Source organism: Monodelphis domestica, chromosome 7 (assembly GCF_027887165.1).
Source record: "Monodelphis domestica isolate mMonDom1 chromosome 7, mMonDom1.pri, whole genome shotgun sequence".
In the NCBI taxonomy this organism is placed as follows: Eukaryota; Metazoa; Chordata; class Mammalia; order Didelphimorphia; family Didelphidae; genus Monodelphis; species Monodelphis domestica.
The window spans coordinates 23,294,371-23,317,225 of NC_077233.1; the positions used below are offsets into that span (position 1 = coordinate 23,294,371).

A 22,855-nucleotide genomic window follows, 5' to 3' on the forward strand; every position below is an offset into this window, starting at 1 on the left:
CACCAGAAGCTTTCAATAGTGGCCTTTCCCACTTTCCTTAAAGGCACAATTGCAAAGCTAAATAATCCTCTAGGAAATGGTAAAGAGAAAGATGGCATGTGGACATGGGTACTTGCTAAATGGGTCTCTTCTGATAAACCAATGGGTCTGGGATCTTCCTGCCTGAAGCTACAGCCCACAACCCATCCCTGCCTGCTATTCCTCATTGGCCTTTACCTGTATCTTTGCACCCTCTGCCTCTCTTTTTCTTCCACCCTCACTACAGAAGCCAAAGGGACCAGGGGCCATTTTCTATTTTTCTCTGTTTCATGGGAAGCCGTGGCCAAAGTGCTGGGGTTTTTTGGTGTCCCAACATCCCTATAACTGAAAAAAATTGTGTTTATGCACACATAACATCTGTATAACACACATGGTCTGCTAGACTGCACTAAAAGCCTTATCCTGTGTGGATTCATAGAACTAGTATGAGAAGGAACCAAGTCTCCCCAGTCTCTCTCATTTTCTAGAGAACAAAACCAAACCAAGAGCCAAGGGACTGGCTAAGTAAGCATCAGAGGCAGGCAGGATCTAAGTTCACATCTTAGGCTCCCATATGCATTTCCCACTATGCCCCAAAGAGTTTCCCATCTTTCCAAAAGCTGAGAGTTTCCTGTGTCTACCACATTGGAAAAGCCAACCAAGAGTGTCGTGTCTCCTGACTTCTCTGGCTTCCTTCTAGTTCTAGCTAAGACTCCACTCACTCCTCCCTCCAACCTCTCTTCATCCTCCTTAATGCCAATACCTCCCCTCTGTGGTTGTTATCCAATTATCCTGTTGGTTAACAATTGTTGGTTACCAACAATAGATCTTGTCGGTAACTAGTTGTTGGCATGTTTTCCCACCCATTAGACTCTGAGCTCCTGCAGAGCACTCCTTTGTTTGATTTTTCTTTGAATCCCCAGAGTACCAGGCACCTATTGTAATGGTTCATTGTTTCAAACAAAGGTTTTATATTTGATCAATGTGATATGGAAATCACTTTAAAAGACTGATATATATTAATTTAAGGTCGCCAAGGAATTCAACTATGTAATTCCTAAATGAAAACTCAAGTCAGCAGTCAACCTTTTATGGAGTTTTTAATTACAAACAGGAGGAAGAAAGGTATTAGAGAGAGAGAGAGAGAGAGAGAGAGAGAGGGGGGGGGGGAGAAGGGAATAGGGCTTAAATACCCCCTCTGCTTAGGCTGGGCCAAAGGCCCAAGCCCTTAGATAGCTGGGGCAAAGAAAAGAGCTCAGTCCCTATCACTCACGTGACCAAAATGGAGAAACAGTCTCAGGGGCCTCCACCTCCAGCCTCCTTCAGAGCAAGCCCTCCTCTCAGACCTCCTTCAGCGCAAAACCCCCTCAGAGCAAAACCTCTCAGAGAAAAACCTCTCAGAGCAAAACCTCCCAGAGCAAAACCTCTCTCCTTGTCCTCAGCCTCTCTATCTTTAAGGAAACCATCTAAGTCTCCTCCCCTCAGTTCTCACATCTACCAATCACTGTCAATGTCTCCTCTGTGCCAATGGTGGCTCTAGCTTAACCCAGGACCGCCCAGAGGTCTGTTTCCTTTGCACATGTCTGTTGAAGGTCATATTCTCAAATAATTAAATCTTGATCTTTGCTGCAGCCCTTCCTAAATCCTGTTACTCTGAGTAGGGTGGAGATTGGAAGTTCCAAGACCTGGTTCTGTCATTCCAAGTATCTCTATTGTATCAATTCTAAAATCAATCATGACTCAAAGAACTTCCTGTTCTATGCTTAAGCATAGGTCAAAGTCCTTTCCATTGTTTAGCAAAAGGTTTCTGTCCTAAAGTAGTCTTAAGTAGGGAGGAGAAGGATCCTCCCATGCCAAGGGGGCGGGGTTCACATTCCAATAGAGTTCTTACTATCAGTATGAAATTTTTCAAGTATGAAATTTCCCAATGGGAAAATTTCCAACATTCATAAGTCTAAGAAATTTTAAGGTTTACATCATAAAGGCAATAGGGAGCCACAGGAGTTTACTGAGTTGTTGTTCAGTCCTTTTTAACTTGTGTTTGATGCTTTATGAACCCATTTGGGATTTTCATGGCAAAGATATTGCAGCAAAATGTTATTTTCTTCTCCAGATTATTTTACAGATAAGGAAACTGAGGAAAGCAGGGTGAACTGACTTGCCCAGGGTCCCCCAGCTAGGAAATGGCAGGCCAGATTTGAACCTACAAAGAAGAGTCTTTCTAACTCCAGGCCTGGCACACTATCGGTTATACCCCTTGCCTCCCACATGGACTGGCACATAGTAAATGTTTAATAATTGCTTCTGAACTTGACTCTTTTAAACACCTTGTCCTAAAGGTGTTTTTTTTTAATTTGGTCATTTCAAAAAAAAAAATTGAAAATGACCTCTCTTTGCCCCTAACATCACAGCCAGTAAAACAGAGTTGTAGTGGAAGAGAAGTGGCTCAGTGACTAGAGAGGCAAGCCTAGAGACAGGAGGTCCTGAATTCAAATCTGGTATTAAACACTTCCTAGGTGTGTGACATTGGTCAAGTCATTTCACCCCCATTGCCTAGCCCTTACCACTCTTCTGCCTTGGAACAAATACTTAGTAAGAGTTTTGGGGGGTTGCTTTTTTTAAGTTACGGAATCAGCTAAGATGAGGATGATTTTGGGTGCAGCTGGGTGGCTCAGTGAATGGAGAGCCAGGCCTAGAGATGGGAAGGCCCTGGGTTCAAATATGGCCTCAGACACTTCCTAGCTGTGTGACCCTGGACAAGTCACTCCCATTGCCTAGCCCTTACCACTCTTCTGCCTTAGAACCGATACGCAGTATTGATTCTAAGATGGAAGGTGATGGTTTGAAAAAAAAATTTTTTAAGATGAGAATGATTTTGAATGTGGATGTTAAAAGGAGAAAAGAAGGGAATGATTAAGATGCCAAAAGTTTGTATTCTTTGAGTAGCCCTTGGCTCTCCGTCCTTCTTCCTATGATTATTTTCAAATGGCCCCTAACATATGCCGGAGGTGAAGCACTTTAAATAAGTATGCCGCCATGATGCTTACTCTTCATAATCTTGGTCATGCCGCTGCCTTTTTTGCTTAGTTTTTAAAAAGAGCCTATATATACATATACACAATAAATATATATATTGGGCTTCTCTCTTAATATTCAGTGGCTTAGTGTTATTCCACTCTGAGAAGCAAAAAAAGGTAATTCAGCATCCTGTGATCAACTCTTCCCTGCAATTTTATAGACGTTGTCAATGGAAAAAACTCATTTTCCCTCCCTCTGAGATTTGTTCATCCGATGCTCAGGGGAGGCTTCCAAGCCCATCTTCACTGACTCAGATCCGTTCTGTTTGCTAAAGAGGCCCCCATGTCCCGGCTCCATCCTGCGTCCTGGACACAGACAGAAAGGAAGTAGTCCCTGTGCTGAGTTACCTGCATGGGAACAAGGCGTGACTAGCTGCAGGAAAGGGGGGAGATCCGATCCCAGCAGCCCCGGCTCCTGGGCTCAGGGTATCAGGTGACCCACATAGAAGTGGGGTTTGGGCTGCCTTTGTCCAGTGGCTTTGTTGAGGTAACCCTACCGGTTCCCTTTTCTTTGGCATCCTCCCTGGATTCGTTTCTCCTGACCTTTACAGTCGTGGTGGGGCTCACGTGCTCATGAGGAAGGTCTCGGTTCTGTAAAGGTAGCCACAGCCCCAGATCCAAAAGAAGCCACCCAGCCCTCGCCCTGGGGGTGTTCTGGACCTCGAAGAAGTGGTCCCAGTGATCCATTTGGGCAAGCGGGGCGCCTGTTAAAAAAGAGACTCTACGATGGACTAATAGAGTTTCTCGCAGGCTGGGGAAGAAAGAGAAGGTGAGAGAGGAAGGTGGGATGCTCCAAATCCATGCTGAGAGTGGAAAATACACCTGGCAGGAGGTGGCAGAACAGAAGGGAAGGAGGGCCAGTTCTCAGGTTTCCACAGATGCTTCTGCAATAAAGCACACTCGGGGTTGGGTTACCCAATTGGAAAGGCTCCTCTTTATGGGGCTTGGAATGAAGGTGCGTCTTTGTACAGAAGCTCTCCCATTTCCCACACCCTGGCTGGAACGGGCGTCATGGACTCGTCTTTGCGTGATAGGAAGTGAGATGGGTTGGAAGGGTAAGTGTGTTCTTATTCAAAAGTCATGGCTAGATCTAAATGGAAACAAATGGGATTCTGGGAGCCAGCCTGGGATCCATCGTGGTGGGACAGAACCACCATCCTCCATCGGGAGCATCGATCTGCGTTTAGAAATGACAAAGCGTCGCTTCCCTGCCCTGGTGGTTTATGAAATGTCAGGACCGGGGGGGGGGGGGGGGAGAAAGTTTTATGTCCTGATAAAAGCTGCTGCCTTTATTATGTGGATGTCTACAGTTTATGGTGATGAGTGGCATTACTTAGAGAGAATAAACACATTTATGTGGCCCACAATTGAGCTGGTGGACGGCCTGCCAAGGCAGCAGATTTATGGATGTAGGAAATGCCTCCCTTCCACTTGTCCTTCTCCCAGCCTCCAGCAGACCCGGCTCCTGCCGTCTTCCATTCCCCAGCTTCTGACCTTTTGGATACGGGCTTACTTTTGTCATCGAAAATACAGTCATCTTCCTGTCGATGCTGCCTTCCCCTGGGGTGAGCAATTCGGTAGAGAGGATTGGGGTCCATCTGATGGAGGATGCCTTCCTGAAGCATCCATACTACATTGTAATCATTTTTTATTTGCTTCCTGCTGGGATGAAATCCAAGCCAGTAAAAGGCAAACAGAATTAATTCAGTGATGACATATGCCACTGAAAACTGTTTTTCTTTTCTCTATTCTCTCTCTCTCTCTCTCTCTCTCTCTCTCTCTCTCTCTCTCTCTCTCTCTCTCTCTCTATCTATCTATCTATCTATCTCTCTGTCTCTCTCTCTCTCTCTTTCTCTTTCTCTCTCTCTCTCTGTCTGTCTCTGTCTCTGATTTTGCCTGTATCTGTCTGTCTGTCTCCTTCATATACCCTTTCTCCTCAAACCTCCAGAATGAGAGTGGGACAGTTCGCCCTTGGTATCTAGCTTTGTTTTTTGCCTTTGTACCCTTCTCCCTGCTCCCATCCAACCATTGGAGATAAATGTTTGATTATCATCCTGAAATGAAAGCACTCTTTAAAACAAAACTTAGCCACTTTGCTCAAAGAGAAAAATAAAGAGGAAACAGGCCATTTGGCGAATCAAAGCCCCCACAGAACCATGAGAAGGAGAGCTGCACCTGAGGCCTCCAGAGGTCCTGGTTTTGAATCCCAGCACTGCTTCCTACCTGCCTCCCTGACCTTGGATTAGTGGCTAACTCTTCTGTGCCTCAGTTTCTTTATCTGTAAAATGAGGGGGTTGGACTAAGTGACCTGAAGGATTCCATCCAGCTAATCATAATGCCTGACTTTAATATAACACCTTGATGTTTGCAAAGTATTTTCTGTCATCTCATTTTTCCACATGGCATCTCTATTAGGTAGGTTGTATCATTAGCCCTATTTTACCAATGAGGAAACTTGTCCATCACTCAAGACTTATTCATTGCTTACTATGTGTCTGGCTCTGTGTGAAGCCCTAGAGAAAGGCAGAAACACAGGCCTTTCCCCCAAGGATCTTACAGTTTAATAGAAGAGCCGATTTGCAAACAGCAGCACATACTGGGTAAGTTGCCCAGGGTCACAGCATCAGTCAGTCAGTCAAAGGTGCCTTTTATTAAGCTCTCCTAGTCTGCCAGGCACTGTGTCAACCACTGAGGATATAAAGAAAGACAAGAAACTCTCAAGAAACTCATGATGTGTTGGGAGAGAAAGCATGAGGACAAGGTACAAACATGATATACACAAAGTACGTAGAAGGCGATGTCTGAGGAAGGGCACCAGCAGTCCAGACTGCCATGAAAGCCCTCCTATCCAGAGTAGAACGTGCTGTCTTCAAAAAATCTAGGGAAGCCACCCACGTTCTAGACATAGAGGGGACAGTCGGGGAAAGGCACAAAGGTAGGAGATAGAGTATCATGTGCAAGAAAACAGAGACGTGTCCCCCAAGCCCAGTGTGTTTCCCCGTATGGCTCTGGTTCCATGATCCCATGGCCCTGAAGGGAGAGGAGCCTCCATCATCCACTGGGTTGCCATGTCTCCCTGCATCCAACAGAATCTGGAAGTTTCTGGGTCTGGCACTCATCTCAGCCAGCAAATCCTATCTCCAAGATAAGTATTTGGGAGGATCCACACTTTCTTTACATTGTTTGAAATGATCAGTGAGATGTGGCTCCAAAACCAAGATGGCAGGCGTTAGCATTCATCAGGATAGGGAAAGCATAGACTCCAAAGGGCCCCTCACACCTGTGGCACAAGCAAAGTGCTCCATTTCCAACTAATTGTTTAAATTTTTCAAATGACTTTCAAGTCCTGAAAAGGACCTGGTTAAGGAAGCAGTTCAACACAGAGCCCTTATCTCTAGCCATAGTGTCTTCTTTGTATTTTCCACTTTCATTCAGAGTTCTCCTTAGATACCCTACAAGATGGTTATCCATTGGGTTGGGAGGCTCTCCTCCTCTAAGAAATGAGGACTAGTCCTTGTCAGATCAGAAGAACCTGGATGGAATGGAAGTCCCAATGAGCAGGAGCCAGATCAGCAAGTTCAGCCTGTGTTGGCCTTAATATGAAGACTTCATGAAGGTCTTCCTGCTAGGTGGCTGCTCACGTCCTTTCTTTTGTTGTTGTTCTCAACCCCTTACCTTCCATCTTAGAATCACTATTGGTTCCTAGGTAGAAGAGCGGTACGGGCTAAGTAGTTGGGGTTGAGTGGCTTGCTCAGGGTCACACAACCCAGAAGTGTCAGTAGCCAGATTTGAACCTAGGACCTCCTATCTCTAGATCTTGCTCTCTATCTACTGAGCCACCTAGCTTCCTCCTGATTACTTTCTAATTCCTGTGAACACTTCTTTGTCCAGGTTCTCTTTCCTACTAAATTCTAAGTTACTGGAAGGCAGGAAATGCTGGATTCATTTTATTATCCTATTTCCTGTAATACCTACTAGAGTACCTCACATATAATAAGGAAGGGCTCCCCATAAAAAAAGGCAATTGTCATACACTGGATAAAGTATTAGACTTGGAAACCAAAAGACATGAGTTCAAATTCTGCCTCTGATACTTACTTGTTGTCTGACTTAACTTCCCTAAGCTTCAATTTCATCTTTGAAATGAGAGGATTGGACTCAGTGGCCTCCAACGTAGATTCTTTTCAGCTTTAAATCTGAGAACCTTTGGCTCTCCAGTCATCAAAGTAGCTGAACATTTATCCAATGGTGTTTTTTGAATAACAAATTTGGATAGACGTATTTCTAAAACACACCCATCTTCCTTCCTTGTTGAAATAAAAGAATGTAGCTAGGCTATGTTCACACCAGTGGCTATGCTATATGGTCAAATATTATGATGACTCCAAAGGCAGGAAGTATGGAAGGTCCTCTGTCCCTACCTAAACACTCCACGCCCAGACCTCAGACTTTCCTATTTTAGTCTATATCTGTATTCTGTTTCTGTCTCCTTTGCTTTCACCTTTCACTCCTGCTCCCTTCTGTGTCCTTTTTGTCTCTTTGTTCTTTTCTGTAACTTATTCTCAAAAAATCAGGTCATTAAAATTGTTAAAATTGTGTGTAAAATGTGAATAAACAGACTCTAAGTGAGACTTTAAGCGAGGGTAAAGGGCCCCGAGGAGTAGAGCTCTCCTGTGTGGACTTGGCAAAAAACTCTTGGCTGCTCAGGGGACCCCTTTCTCTGTTCTGAAACGTATTTCTCAATTCTGAGCTGTCCGATCACTTCATTTACTTCTTAGTTCTGGTTGGGTGAGGTTTGCCATTGCTGGGACTTTGCATATTTTCTTGATGAATAGACTGTTTGGAATATCTATTAGCTGTATGATATTGATATTATTGCCAGAGTCACTTTTTAACATTTTTTCCAGATTACATGTTAATGCAATTTTAATATTTGTTTTCTGAAATTGTCCGACCCCTGTCCTCGCCCTCGATCCCATCCCTCCCCTCCTGGCACAGGAATGCAGGTGATATGACCGAGACTGTCCACATGTTCATGTAGACTGCCTATTTCTACATTCTTCATATTGCTTATGCTAGAGAAATATATTATTATATTTATATCATTATATATTATAATATTATAAGACATATTGGTTCCACTAGAGAAAAATTCATGGAGGAAATAGAGTGGAGAATGGTATGTTTCAGGCTGCATTCAGGCTCCATTCAGGGTCACTTTGAAAACAGGGTGCCCCAAACTGTACTGATTTCCTCTAGGTAGGTGCATGGCTTTCCTCTGTAAAAAGCTGGCTGTTCGGTGGAGTCGGTGTGGGTTCTTGCCTTGGAAGCCCCTCTGGATAGTTATCTCAGGGACAGATGAGCTCACCAACCTCTTCTAGCCTTCCAGGAGAGGACGCAGCATGAGCACAAGGACTGCAGTACATGGACCCACCTGAGGAAGTGGCTGGGAAATACTAGCTCAGCCCAGGTCCTCTTTCATAGCTCCGAGTGGGGCTGGAGCTCCGGTTGCCATATCTTTTCCCTATTCACAAGCCATAAAGTATGTGACTCAAATCTTGACACTGCAGAAGAAGGCACCCTGACCCAGATACAGGCTTGATAGTGAGTTGGGCAGATGAGTCACACTTTGGTATTCGCCTCGATTCTCTTTTGCAAGAGAAGTTAGAAAAGTTTTCCTTGTTTCTCCCTTCCCTGCTTCCCGGCCCACCTTAGACCCAGTAATTACTTTTTGGGCTCCCCGAAGGGAAGCGTAGCCAGGAGGAAAGAGAGAGAGATGGACAGAGACAGAGAGAGACAGAGAGAGGAGTAAGAGAGACAGAAACAAAGAGGAGTCACAGAGAGAGAAACAGAGAAACAGAAGAGTAATGGAGAGACAGATAGAGTCAGAGATACAGACAGGGGAGGAACAGAGACACAGAGACAAAGAAGAGTCACAGGTAGAAACAAGAGTAACAGAGAAAGAGACAGAGAGACAGACAGAAGAGTAACAGAGATAGAGAAGTAGAGGAGTAACAGAGAGACAGAGACATAGAGAGACAGACCGAGGAGTAACAGAGATAGATAGGAGAGTAACAGAGACAGAGACAATGAGGAGTAACAGAGAGAGAAACAGAAACAGAAGAGTAACGGAGAGACAGACAGAGACAGAGATACAGACAGGGGAGGAACAGAGACACAGAGACAAAGAAGAGGCACAGGTAGAAACAAGAGTAACAGAGAAAGAGACAGAGAGACAGACAGAAGAGTAACAGAGATAGAGAAGTAACAGAGACAGAGACAACGAGGAGTAACAGAGAGAGAGACAGAGACATAGAGAGACAGACCGAGGAGTAACAGAGATAGATAGGAAAGTAACAGAGACAGAGACAATGAGGAGTAACAGAGAGAGAGACAGAGAAACAGAAGAGTAACGGAGAGACAGACAGAGACAGAGATACAGACAGGGGAGGAACAGAGACACAGAGACAAAGAAGAGGCACAGGTAGAAACAAGAGTAACACAGAAAGAGACAGAGAGACAGACAGAAGAGTAACAGAGATAGAGAAGTAACAGAGACAGAGACAACGAGGAGTAACAGAGAGAGAGACAGAGACATAGAGAGACAGACAGAAGAGTAACAGAGATAGAGACAATGAGGAGTAACAGAGAGAGAGACAGAGACAAAGAGGAGTAACAGAGAGAAGCATAGACAGAGATAGAGAGTAGAAACAAAGACAAAGAGGCAGAGACAGACAGAGAGAGACCAGATTGCCATCTTCTGTCATTGTCATCCTACTCTACTGTCTCCTTAGGACTTTGCCATGGAAACAAGGAACTTAAATCAAAGAGCTTTAGAGGGCAATTAAATATGTCCCTTCTAATCCTTAGTATCTGATGCTAACAAACTGGGTGACCCTCCCTCCTCAAACTCTTTGCCTCAGTTTTCTCATCCAGAAAATGGGAGAAATTTCAAACCTACCTTTTTCACATGGGCTGTGGGAGGGAAAAAACAAGACTTGCTGAAAGCATTTTGTAATGGGCTAGGTTTCAAGGAGGAAAGTCCTCATAAGGATTCTTCATTCTGCGTGAAGGATAACACACATCTTTTTACATCTAATTGAAAAAAATTGAACTTAATGGGAAACAAAGACAGCACGCACGTCTCTAAGTACAAATGATCACAGGGTCTTCATACCTCAGAAAGGGCACTGACTTGGGAATCAGAGAAGCTGCCTGCTGATTTGGACAAATCTCCTCACCTCCCTGGTCTCGTTTCCCCCTCTGTTAGAGGAATGCTGGGTCTGTGAGCCTCTGGAGCAGTGTGAGCTGGGACAAGTCCTGTAGGCTATCTCTTTCCTCGCTTGTACAGTGGGAGTAAATCCCCATCGCCGATGGGGTCGGTGTTACCTCTGGCCTCATGATCATCCATTCCCAGCTCAGCTCCTACTCGCTTGCCTGGCCAGCTGCTTAGTGCGTGTGTCAGCCAGCTTCCTAATGGGCCCTCGCTCGCTCCCTGAGCTGAACGCTGGCCTAGTTTTGGGAAAGCAGACAGAACCCTCACTGAGTGTACATCAGCCTGCAGCCCTGCTCCCGACAAAAACAAAAACAGAACAGCTTCCCACCTCCAGGCACAGTTACCCTTTGATTCTGTGCCCCCCCCCTCCACACGCCCCATTTCATTCTGCCCCCTCTGAGTATGAAGCCAACATGATGTAACGTAGCAAGGAGCTGGGCTCATGACAAGTGGAAATTCCCAGCTGCCTGTGTTGGGAAGACACGGGCTAGCCAGATCGTGTGGCTGGGGCACAGGGGCAAGGATGGATAGGACAAAAAGCCACAGCAGCTCAGATGAATCCTTGCTCTGCGTCTGGCTGTTCAAAGGCTAAATAAGGGAGATGAAGCCTTATTCTCCTACCTGAAACATAGAACAGCCTGCATTTCCAGCCTCCAAGACATCAATGAACATCAGTTTCTCAGGCAGTCAATCAATAAGCATTTATTAAGCACCTGCTGTGTGCCAGGCAAAGTGCTAAGCACTTGGGGATACAGAGAAAGGCAGAAGACAGTCCCTGCCCTTGAAGGGCTCATAATCTGAGAGGGGAAACATGCTGACTACTACAGACAAACAGGCCAGAAACAGGTGCCAAAAGGAATTTTCCTTAGACACACGTATGTACAGTTAACTCAAATCTAACAAGCACCGTGATACCAAGGCTTGGTGTGAGGATCGCCTTCTGCAAACCTCCTTTTGCAAAAAGGGCATTTGGTCTGGCCTCAAATCTGGGGGACTGATGCTTGCAGAGCAAAGCTTATGTAAGAATCAGTGTTTGGGTTGTGACGAAGGAGGAAATGACAACTGCACTTTGTATGATCCCTGGGCTCACCAGCCTACCCTGGGCGTGTGCACTGGGACAGTGCAGTCCCTCCCCTCCCAAAAGTGGAGCAGAACTCTGTGTCTGGAGCCGAGCTAACCCCTTCTCTTCGTCCTCTGAGTCTCTGCCTCCTCCTTGCTTCCTCTCTTCCTCACTCTTTCTCTAGTTTCCCCCCCTACTTTCCCTTTCTTTTCTCTACTTTTTATTCTCCCTCTCTTCCTTTTTATCTCTTTTCTTCCTCATTCTCCCTCTCTCTCTTTCTCTTCTTTCTCTCTTTCTATTCTCCTTTTTCCCTTTTCTCTCTGCTTCACCCCCTTCGTTATCTCTCTTTTTCTCTTCTTTTCTTTCCTCTCCATCCTTTCTCTCCTCTTTTTCTGTCCCTCATACCTCCTTTCTCTTTTTCTCTTCTCTCTTTTCTCTCCTTCATTCTCCTCTTTCTCTTTCTCTTCTTCTGTTTCCCTTCTCTCTCTGCCTCACCCCTTCATTATCTCCCTTTTTCTCTTCTTTGTTTTCCCTCCTTTCCTTTCACTTCTTTCTCTCTCTTTCATTCTTCTTCTCCTCCTCTTTTTAACTCTTCCCTTTTTTATTTTCTTTCACTTTTTCTCCCTCCTGTTTCATTCTCTCTCTCTTCCCCTCTCCATTTCCTTTCTCCTATTCTCTCCATCTTCCTCAATTTTTTCTCTTCGTTGCTGTTTCTTCCTCTTCACCCTCCTTCTGTCTCTCTTTTTCTCTCCATCTCTGTCCCCTCTATCCCATTCTCTCTCCTTTACCTCACCCCCTGGTTTCTAACTGGGCTCATTTCTGTTTGCTGCAGACAAGAACACCTCTAGCATGGTGACCCGAGCTTCTGCTGGGAGAATGGACTGGATCATCCCCCTGATCGTGGTATCTGCTCTGACCTTCGTGTGCCTCATTCTTCTTATTGCTGTGCTAGTATACTGGAGGTGAGTTCATTTCTTTTCTATTCAGAATCGATTAGAAGAGTTGGGGAGAGTTGGACTTCAAGCCCTGGGTGACCAGTGGAAAAAACAGGTGGAAAGCTAGGGAAGTCCACTGGGGAGCCTGAGAGAAGGCTGTGTGGGGGCAACCTCTCTGATTTTCATTTTAATTGCCTTCAGAAAGTTCATATCATGATAGCTGGAGGGTTTCCGGCATGAACTATCTCCAAAAAGATCTAGGACTCCAAGGAGGGTGGCTGTTTGTGCTGTCATCCTTCATAAAATAGATTTCTCTGAAGCAAATTCTGGCCCAGCTTCCCACACAGTCGATCAACAGGCTAGGGAGATAGAAACACAAGGAATGAAACAATTGTCCTATTCAGGAGGCTCACATTTTACAAGGGCAGACAACAAGGTCCCATGTAAATAGATACAGATTCAATGTAAAGATAATAAGTATAAATAAAAACATTCAAGTTAAAAACAAGGTAGTTAAGGGTTAACTGCATGGTATCTCCAAATTTATTAGACTGATGTTCTTTAAAGTACTTGTGGGGACAGCTGGGTTGTACAGTGGATAGAGATCCAGGCCTAGAGATAGGAAGTCCTGAGTTCAAATCTGACCTCAGACACCTCCTAATTGTGTGACCTGGGCAAATCACTTAACCCCCATTGCCTAGCCCTTACTGTTCTGCTTTGGAACCAATATGCAGTATCTCTTCTAAGACAGAAGGTAAGGATTAAAAAAAATCTTCTGAACAGTCCTTTCATCCATTCCAGAGGTTCTCACCCCAGAGTACTTGGATAGATTTCAGGGATTCTGGGAACTTGGATAGGGAAAAATGCACCTTTATTTTTTTTTACTCTCCCTGAAATCTAGTGTTTCCTTCAATTACTTAAAAACATGATTCTGAGAAGGAATCTTGAAGCATCACCAGATTATCTACCAAGGGGGTCCTTGACACCCAAAAAAGGAAGAATCCCAAACTTAGATGCTGAGCTATTCCAAATTTAAAATACAAATCTTAATAAGTAAACTAAAGTTTCACTGAGTCTTTCTTGATCATTGTGACTTCGTGATTCTGGGGAATATGTGATCCAAGGACCGAATTATAGGAGAAGGAAGGAAAGGCAGCTAGGGCACAGTGGATGAAGAACTGGCTTCTGAATCAAAAAGACCTGACTTCAAGTCCCATCTTTGACACATATTTTCTTTGGGAGTCTGGACAAGTCATGCAATCTCTGAGTGTTTCAGGTAGCTCTGATATTAAGATGCATTTTGTGGGAAGGGGACATGGCAGCTTGGTGGCTCCGTGAATGGAAAATCAGGCCTGGAGATGGGAGGTCTTGGGTTCAAATTTGGCCTTAGATACTTCTAAGCTCTGTGACTCTGAGCAAAATACTTCATCCCCATTACCCAGCCCTTACCACTCTTCTGCCTTGGAACTAAGACTTAGTATTCTAAGACAGAAGGTAAGGTTTAAAAACAAACTCCTCCTTGACTCACTTCCCCATCCTTTCCATGTTAAAGGGAGGCAGGCAGGTGAGGATGAAGATATAACCAGCACTCTCTGAGGGAGTTCATTTTTTTCCTGGGACTTTTTTGGAATGTGAGAGGCAGATGTCAAAATAGGGTTAAAAAATAAAAGGGTGGAGATGCCCAGGAGTTAAGAGAAGTTCCAAGAGCCACAATGATAAAAACACATTTTAAAAGGATGGGTTTCAGGCAGTCTGGTCTTTAAGCTTTATTTTGTTTAGGCACAGACTTATTTACACATTTAGTCATGGTAACTGCACAACAATGAACATGTAAGGAAATAAAAATAGCAAAGCAAGGACATTTGAATTAGCAGAGTCTGAAAAAGTTGATTGAGGATGAGCTCAGGAGGGGACAGGACATTCCTGGCCAACATGCAGATCCTTGTAGCACTCTACTAGGGACCTCCTTCTAAGATGAAACCTAACCACTAATGACTACTCTTTCAGGCTGGTCAATGAACCATCTCCTTCAGCTGGGACTCACCACTTGCCATTACTCAACTCTTCTTTCTCTGACCTTCCCAGATGATAGCTCTCCTGACAAAACTGGAGGACCCACATTATCATGCTTTTCAGTGAATGCAGCTGCTCTTTCCCTAGAGCAATAGTGTGGGGGCTAGGTGCGATAGGTAGATAGATAGGTAGATAGGTAGATAGATAGATAGATAGATAGATAGATAGATAGATAGATAGATAGATAGATAGATAGATAGATAGATAGATAGATAGATAGATAGATGGATGGACAGATAGATGGATAGATAGACAGACAGACCGACAGACAGACAGACAGACAGACAGACAGACAGACAGACAGACAGACAGGTAGGTAGGTAGGTAGATAGACAGATAGATAGATAGATAGATAGATAGATAGATAGATAGATAGATAGATAGATAGATAGATAGATAGATAGATGGATGGACAGATAGATAGACAGGCAGACAGACAGATGGACAGACGGACAGACAGACGGACGGACAGACAGATAGATGGACGGATAGATAGATAGATAGATAGATAGATAGATAGATAGATAGATAGATAGATAGATAGATAGACAGATAGATGGACAGATAGATAGATAGATAGATAGATAGATAGATAGATAGATAGATAGATAGATAGACAGACAGACAGATAGACGGATAGACGGATAGATAGATGGACAGACAGATAGATAGATAGATAGATAGATAGATAGATAGATAGATAGATAGATAGATAGATAGATAGATAGATAGTTGGATATATGGAGAGATATATTGTGAGGGTTGTGAGGTAGGTAGATAGATGGATGGGTGGATGGATTGATGGATGGAGAGAGAGAGAGAGAGAGAGAGAGAGAGAGAGAGAGAGAGAGAGAGAGAGAGAGAGAGAGAGAGATGGAGGGAGGGAGGGAGAGAGAGAGAGAGTAAAAGAGAGAGAGAGAGAGAGAGAGAGAGAGAGAGAGAGAGAGAGAGAGAGAGAGAGAGAGAGAGAGAGAGAGAGAGAGAAAGGGAGAGAGATTAGGTTTTTAAATCTTGGAGCCAGGAAGCCAAAGGAAGCATCTGGGGTTTTTCCTGAAGGGAGTTCTGAGGGGCACAGAGTGGAGAATGGGGTAAATTTAGAAAAAGGAAAATGAAAACTTTTACTATGGCAAAAGGAAATGTCCTAAAAAGTGTCCTTGGCCTTTTGGGGAGGGTGGGGCAATCCCTCTAGAGTCAGGAGGATTTCAAGGTCAAAACCAAGATAGTAGAGGGCAGTTAGATGGCTCAGTGGATAGAGAACCAGGCCTGGAGATTGGAGGTTCCAGGTTCAAATTTGACCTCAAACAATTACTAGCTGGTTTGAACCCCCATTGCCTAGCCTTTACTGTTCTTCTGCCTTAGAACCAAACCATAGTATTGATTCTAAGATGTAAGGAAAGGGTTTAAAAGAAGTCACGATATTATTGTGTCATAGTAATCTAGTGAAAAGACAGTCGTGTTCATTGATGGAGCTGTCTTGGAATTCAAAGTGGAGACAAAGAGAGCCAGTCTCCCATACTAGCTTTTGGATTGGAGTTCCCTTCCTATAGCTTACTATGATGAATGTCACTTTGCAAAGGCTACTCAAAATATCTTATAAAATATAAAGAAAAAATAGACCTTTGGGGCTGAGCTTACTTTTACAATGGGTTTTTTAAGGGTTTGTTTGTCTTACTAACTGAGAGGGAAGGAGAGGGAAAGGCGTCCCCTCCAAAACTTGTGCTGACCTTACTCTGCAAAGAATCTATAGCTTATGAGCATTCTTTTCCTGACAATGTGGCCCTCCCTAGAATAATACAGATGGTTTTCTTTCACTAGTATATTCCTTTCAAATTGAGCCTGCTTCCAAAAGACTTGAAGACAAGAATTTTTTTAGCTTTGGTTTAAAAAAAACAGTAGATGTGTTTGAGGAAATAAATTGTGTGATCATCAGCAAATCCCTCCACCTCTCTGTGCTTCAGATTCCTCATTTGTAAAATGAGGCTGAAGATGGTGGCTGCCTTACAGTGCTTTTGTGAATATCAAGCAAGATAGCTGACTTATCATGGAAATAGATGCAAAATTGCTAAATACGAGTTAGATTGGGAGAGGGTTAACAGATGGGGGATCTGGAAAGGTCCTTTGTAGAGAACACTGATTGGTCTGCTTCTCAGAGGAAAAGAGGGGCTTTATGAGATGGAGGTGTGGAAAGAGTGCATTGTGGGCAAGGGGGACAGCCAGGCCATGGAGATGGGAAATGGAGTGCTGTATATGAGGGACAGAGACAAGGTCAGTTTGTAAGGATTGCAGAATTCAGAGGCCAGGATGTAGCATAGGTAATAATGCCCAGTAAGACTGGAAAGAAAGGATAAGGCAATGTCTAGTAAGTGATGAGGTAAAAAGAGAGATCAGAATCAAAGACTGAGAAGGCAGTGAGTGTAAATAACATTCTATTTTTTAAAATTCATATATTTACTTACTAACATTCATTTCTTTTTAAATTTTGAGGTCTAAATTCTCTTTCTCCAATTCTTCCCCCACCCATTGAGAAACAAAATGATACCTATACATGTGGAATCATGCAAAACATATTTCTAAATTAACCATATAACCAAAAAAGTAAGAAAATTAAACTTTGATTTATACTCACAGTTCATCAGTTCTGCCTCTGAAGATGGAAAACATTTTTCCATCATGAGCCCTTTGGAATTGTCTTGGATCACTGTATTGCACAAAGTGGCCAGATCTTTCACATTTAATCATCATTACAAAATGATTACTTTGTACAATGATTTCCTGTTTCTTCTCTCTTCACTGTGCGTCCGTTCATATGGGTCTTGCTGGATTTTTTCTGGAACCACTCTTCTCATCATTTCCTATAGCACAGTGGTACCCCATCACAATCATATGCAAGAATTTGTTCAATCATTCTCCAGTTGATGGGCATCCCCTCCCTTTCATCATTTCCCATCCCCTTTCCCTCCTATTTCCCTATTGAATAAGTTTGACTTCCAAACCCAACTGAGTGTGTGTGTATATTTTCTTTAGTGTATGTATATACACACATATATAGTGTGTATATATATACATATATTATTATAGTATAAATGTGCATGTTATATATTTTTTCCTTTTTGAACCAGTTCTTATGAGAATAAAGTTCAAGCATTGCCTGCCACTACCACTCCCAATTTTTCTCTCCATTGTATAAGTTCTTCCTTGTGTATCTCTTTTATGTAAAAAAATTTTCCCTATTCTTCTTCTCCTTCCTTCTCTCAGTTCATTCCTCTATCTTATCCCTTTATTTTTTAAAAGAGATCATTCCAACATAATCAACTCACACCCATACCCTCTGTCTTTGAAGGCTCCTTCTAACTGCCCTGATAATATCAGAGTTCTTAGCTGTTGTATGTATCATCTTTCCATATAGGATTGTAACAAGTTTAACGTTATTGAGTCCTTTGTGATTACTCTTTCATGTTTGTCTTTTTTTGCTTCTTTTGAATCCTATGTTTGAATATCAAATTTTCTATTTAGTTCTGGCCTTTTCATTAGGAATTCTTGAAAGTCCTTTATTTCACTGTCTGTTTTTAAATAACATTTTTAATTTAATTTATCATTTAATCAAAAATAAGTACCCATTTCCCACCCAGAAAGATTATACAGTTTTTCTAGGTAGATTATTCTTGTTTGTAATCCTAACTCCTTTGACTTCTGGGATATCATGTTCCAAGCTTTCTACTCCTTTAACATGGAGCTACTAAATTTTGCGTGATCCCAACTGTGGCTCCATAATCCTTGATATACTTTTCAGGTCAGTTGTTTTTCTGATGAGATATTTCACATCTTTTTTTTTCATTCTTTTGACTTTGTTTAATGAGGTTATTTTGATGTCTCACAGAGTCATTAGCTTCCAATTGGTCAATTCTAATTTCTAAGGAATTTTTTTTTTAGTGAACTAATGTACTTCCTTCACCATTTGGCAGAGTCTGCCTTTTAAAGGATTCTTTTATTTGGTATTTTGTGCCCTTTTTGCAAGCTTTAAATTATCTTTTCATAATTTTCTTGCATCACTCATTTTTTCCCAATTTTTCATCTACCACTCTTGATCTTTTTCTTTAATGCTTCTAGGGATTCTTACTGGCGCTGAGTACAATTATCATTTCTCTTTGATACTTTGCTGAAATCTATTTTTTCCTTGTTATCTTCTTCTGAACTTTTGTCTTGCATAGCAGCTTTTTATGCTCAAGTTCATTTGTTGTTTGTTCATTCTTCCAGCCTATTTCTTGACTTTGAACTTTATGTTAAAGTTAGGCTCTGCTTATGTTGGGATGGAGAAGCATCATTCCAACCTTCAGTATTTTTCATGTCCTACTGTTTTCACTGAAGGTCTCTGTGCTTCCAAGATGGTATGGATGTGATAACCACCCTCCTGTCTGTACTCTGGTGTTTACCCTACAGCAGCAAACACTACTGCTTCTCTTGGCTCTGGACAGAAAGCAGTTTTAAGGAGTTTGGCCAAGAAATAGAGGACAAATACAAGATGATAGCTGGAGGGGATGTTGTCTAGCAATAGTTTGGTTTTTTTTGTTTTTGTTTTAAGGATGAGGGAGACAAACATTTTTGTAGGTAGTATGAAATGAATTAATAGACAGGGAGAGATTGAAGATTAGAGATTGAGAAGCCCGAGATTACATTTTACTAGAAAATAAAGGATGGTATGAAATCAGTTGCACAAGTGAAAGGGTTGGCCTTGACAATGAGACTTGTCAGAGACTAAAGGAAAGGAAGAGGATGTCAAAGTATTTTGAGCTAAAAAGAGGGAGAAGAGGGAAATCACTTTTCCCAGAATAGTAAGTGACAAACTCAGGGAGGGGTGGAAAAAGAGAAAGCATGGAAGACTTAAGCATGGGGGAAATGGATGAAAGGGCATAAGTATTTATATGGCACTTACTATTTGCTAGACATTGTGCTAAGCACTTTATAAATATTCTCAGATTCTCACAGCAACCCTGCAAAATAGATACTATTATTATCCCTATTTTACAGTAGAGGAAACTAAGGCTAACAGAAGTTAAGTGACTACTTGCCCAGGGCCACACAGATAATAATTATCTGAGGTCAAAATTGAACTCAGATCTTCTCAACTCCAGACCCACTGCCTCTTGAAAAGAAAGAAATAAGTACTCAGTTATCACCTACTATGTGCCAGACATTGAGATAATCTCTTTTTTATAAACTTCTTTGGGGAGACATATGAGGAATCTATTTGAGAGGATTAAATGGATTGCTTTGCTACTGTGAAGGACCAGTTAATTGAATAACATGAATATGGATGATGGATAACATGAACTTGTGATGTACCCAACAACTCTAATCAGGATCTCTCAGTAAAAACAGAGGATGAACAATGGTGGGAGTAATCCAGGCCTGAAGTTTGGCAAGAGATGATTCACCAAAAGGCTACGAAGAGAGGGATTCAGGAGCAAAGGACTGGGTGGAATTGGGGATGTGATTGGAAAGGAAGAAAAAAGAAGTCAGCCTAAGAAGAATGGCCTAGAAGACACCAATGGGATTGTAAAGAATTGATTTATTACAGGCAAGGAAATATAGAGGAGTCTATCATTTAGTGGTTATATTAGAAACCACCAATATACCAGAAAAGGAAGGCATAGAGGCAAAAAGGCCTGAATTCAAGTCCTACTTCTGAGATATATTGACTTTGTAACCTGGACAAGTCACTTACTTTCTCAGTCAGTGTCCCCAAGACGTCCTCTTAGACTTCTAAGATTCTGTGTTGCCAACCAGGTGCCCATCCACATTGGGAAAGAGCACTCAGGAGTTCCATAACCCAACAAAGACCCATGCACACAAGTCACTTCAACTCTGAGTGTTTCAGGCAGCTAAGTTACAGATGAGGTGTCAAGTTGGACCCATGGAGGAATTTTCTTCATTGGAAGTTCCCTTGCTGGTAAAATCATAGAATCTGAATGAAGGAGAGATTCTAATTGGATCCTCCTATTAAATAATCGCAGGTCCATTAGAGAATGCATTTCCAAAGACTAATCAGAGATGTGAGATTTCATTTCTCATTAAGTTTCTAGAACACTAATACGCTGACATTTCAGAAACCTCCTGAAACAATTCAGCTTGTTCCATTCCATCAGAGATCAGAAAAAAAGCTTTGGGGTATTTGTGTAATTTCAGGTAGATGGTGGAAGAGAAGATTCTAAGAGGTCTAATTAAGTGTGTCCAGAATTCTTTCTGCCTGCCGTTATCCATATACCTCTCCTAGGGATGAAGCATGCAGGGCTACCTTCAGAGTCAGGAACACTTGGGTTCAAGTGTCACCTCTGATATCTACTAACTGTATGAACCTGGGCAAATGACCAAACCTCTCTGCCTGGACACCTCTCTAGGACTTGGAGATGTAAAATACGTGCCTGTTGGTCCTGGCAAAGAGTTTTCTCCTCATTAGTGTAATCACAGATCCAGATCAGAAATTCTCATCTTAGAAGTGAATATTAGAATTGAAAGGGACTTTGGGACAGCCTGGTCATTTAATTTCCTAGACTTTGACTTGGAAGAATAGTCAGGAGCCATCAAATCCAACTCCATTCATTTTTAAGGTGGAGTCCTGATTTCTCATGATCAAATAGGTACTAACTGGCAAAATCTAAGGGAGAAGGGGCAGTTGGGTGGCTCAGTAGATTGAAAGCCAGGTCCAGAGATGGGAGGTCCTAGGTTCAAATCTGGCCTCAGCCACTTCCTAGCTGTGTGACCCTGGGCAAGTCACTTGACCCCCATTGCCTAGCCCTTATCACTCTTCTGCCTTGGAACCAATACACAGTATTGATTCCAAGATGAAAGGTAGGGTTTTTTTTTAATAATAATAATAAAAATCTAAGGGAGATCTCGGACCTCTGAACTCTAGCCTCAGCATCCTTTCTACAGCTGGAAAATGGCACTCAGCTTTCTCTTTCAATCTACAAATGAAAAAATGTAGAATGATGGGAAGGAATAAGATCAAACATTTCTATAGCACCTACTGCACACCAGGCAGGGCGCTACATGCTTTACAGATATTATCTCATTTGATCAGGAGGTAAAGTGATTAACTCAGGGTCACTTGAATATTGGATAGAAGAGATTAGTGAGCACTTTGCCATTTCAAATAATGCAAAAATGGAAAAAGATTTGTGTAGATTTTTCTTTTTAAGTATTCCTATTTTATAATAAGGAGAAAGTTCATCGTGAGGCTAAATCATCTGTGTTAGAGCTGGTAGTCTCACTGCCTTTTTCACAGCCTCAGAGACGGGGACCGTGTGTCTCTTTCTTCTTAGCACCTCGGCGTGGTGTCATGTGTATGGATGGCAAGCAGCATTTCCTTTGGCTCAAAACGTGTGTACCAAAGGCAAAGAGAGGCCTGGGAAAGATAGCTCAGCTGTTTCCTCTGTCACTTTCACAAAGGTTCAATAGGGATCATGAGCTGACTTGGGGATGAGATAAGAACCACTGTTTCCCCAGCCCTGCCAAATTATTCTGGCAAAGACCTCAGGATGCTGTCAATCGGAGCCAGCTAAGTTATTATGCACGTTGGGCAGTGAATAGAAATGTGTTGACTTGGTTACTTCTCCATTACTTGGGCTAGAGCTTCATTGGGGGAGCCCCGCAAGCACATTCTTTCCTATCCAGCCTAGCAACCAAGTTACCTCTTTTCATTCCTAGTGGCTTTGCTACCAACTTGCAAAAGAGTCTTTCCAGGAAAAAATTTCCCCTTTTCCTTCTCAGGATTGAAGTGGGATGGGTTCTCTTTGCTGATGCTGAGTCTAGAAACTTGATCTGCCTTCCTTGCCCCTCTTGAGATGGCTCAATTTTTTTCCAGGATTCTGAACATCAATATGGAAGCATTTGAATGAAGCAACAATAGAATAGTGAATAGAGCACTGGACTTGGATTCAAGAAGACCTTAGTTCAAATCCTACCTTAGACAGTTACCAGCTGTTTGTTGCTGGGAAAGTTAGTTAACTTCTCCATCAGTCGTCTCTCTCTCCCTCCACTTCACCATCCTTTATTCCCTTCTCCTCCCCCCAACTTTATAATCATAACACAGCTATCTGACTCTGGGCAAGTCACTTAACCCCAGTTGCCTAGACCTTACTGTTCTTCTGCCTTGGAATTGATACTTAGAATAGACTCTAGACAGAAGGTAAGAGTTAAAAATAATTAATGAACCTGTCTGTGTTTCCATTTCTTTATCTATGAAATAATAGATTTGCTCCCTTCTAATCTCTAAGTTGACAATGATTCTATGACCTGGGTTCTAATCCTTCCTCAGTGCACTTACCAGCTGTGTGACCAGGAACAAGTCATTTAACCATTCAGCGCTTCCATTTTCCCATCTGTAAATTCCAATTCTCACTCGGTGATTCATTTCCCA

At 42.6% G+C, this 22,855-nt stretch overlaps 1 protein-coding gene across 2 annotated transcripts in view; it reads left to right on the forward strand.

Moving 5' to 3' along the window:
- Positions 1-22,855, forward strand: part of PTPRG (protein tyrosine phosphatase receptor type G) — an 822,458-nt gene that overhangs the window by 697,521 nt on the left and 102,082 nt on the right. For both annotated transcript variants that reach the window (XM_007499993.3, XM_007499994.3), the window contains exon 13: positions 12,264-12,393. In XM_007499993.3, the coding sequence (XP_007500055.1) occupies positions 12,264-12,393 (130 nt within the window). The remainder of the gene's footprint in view (positions 1-12,263; positions 12,394-22,855) is intronic.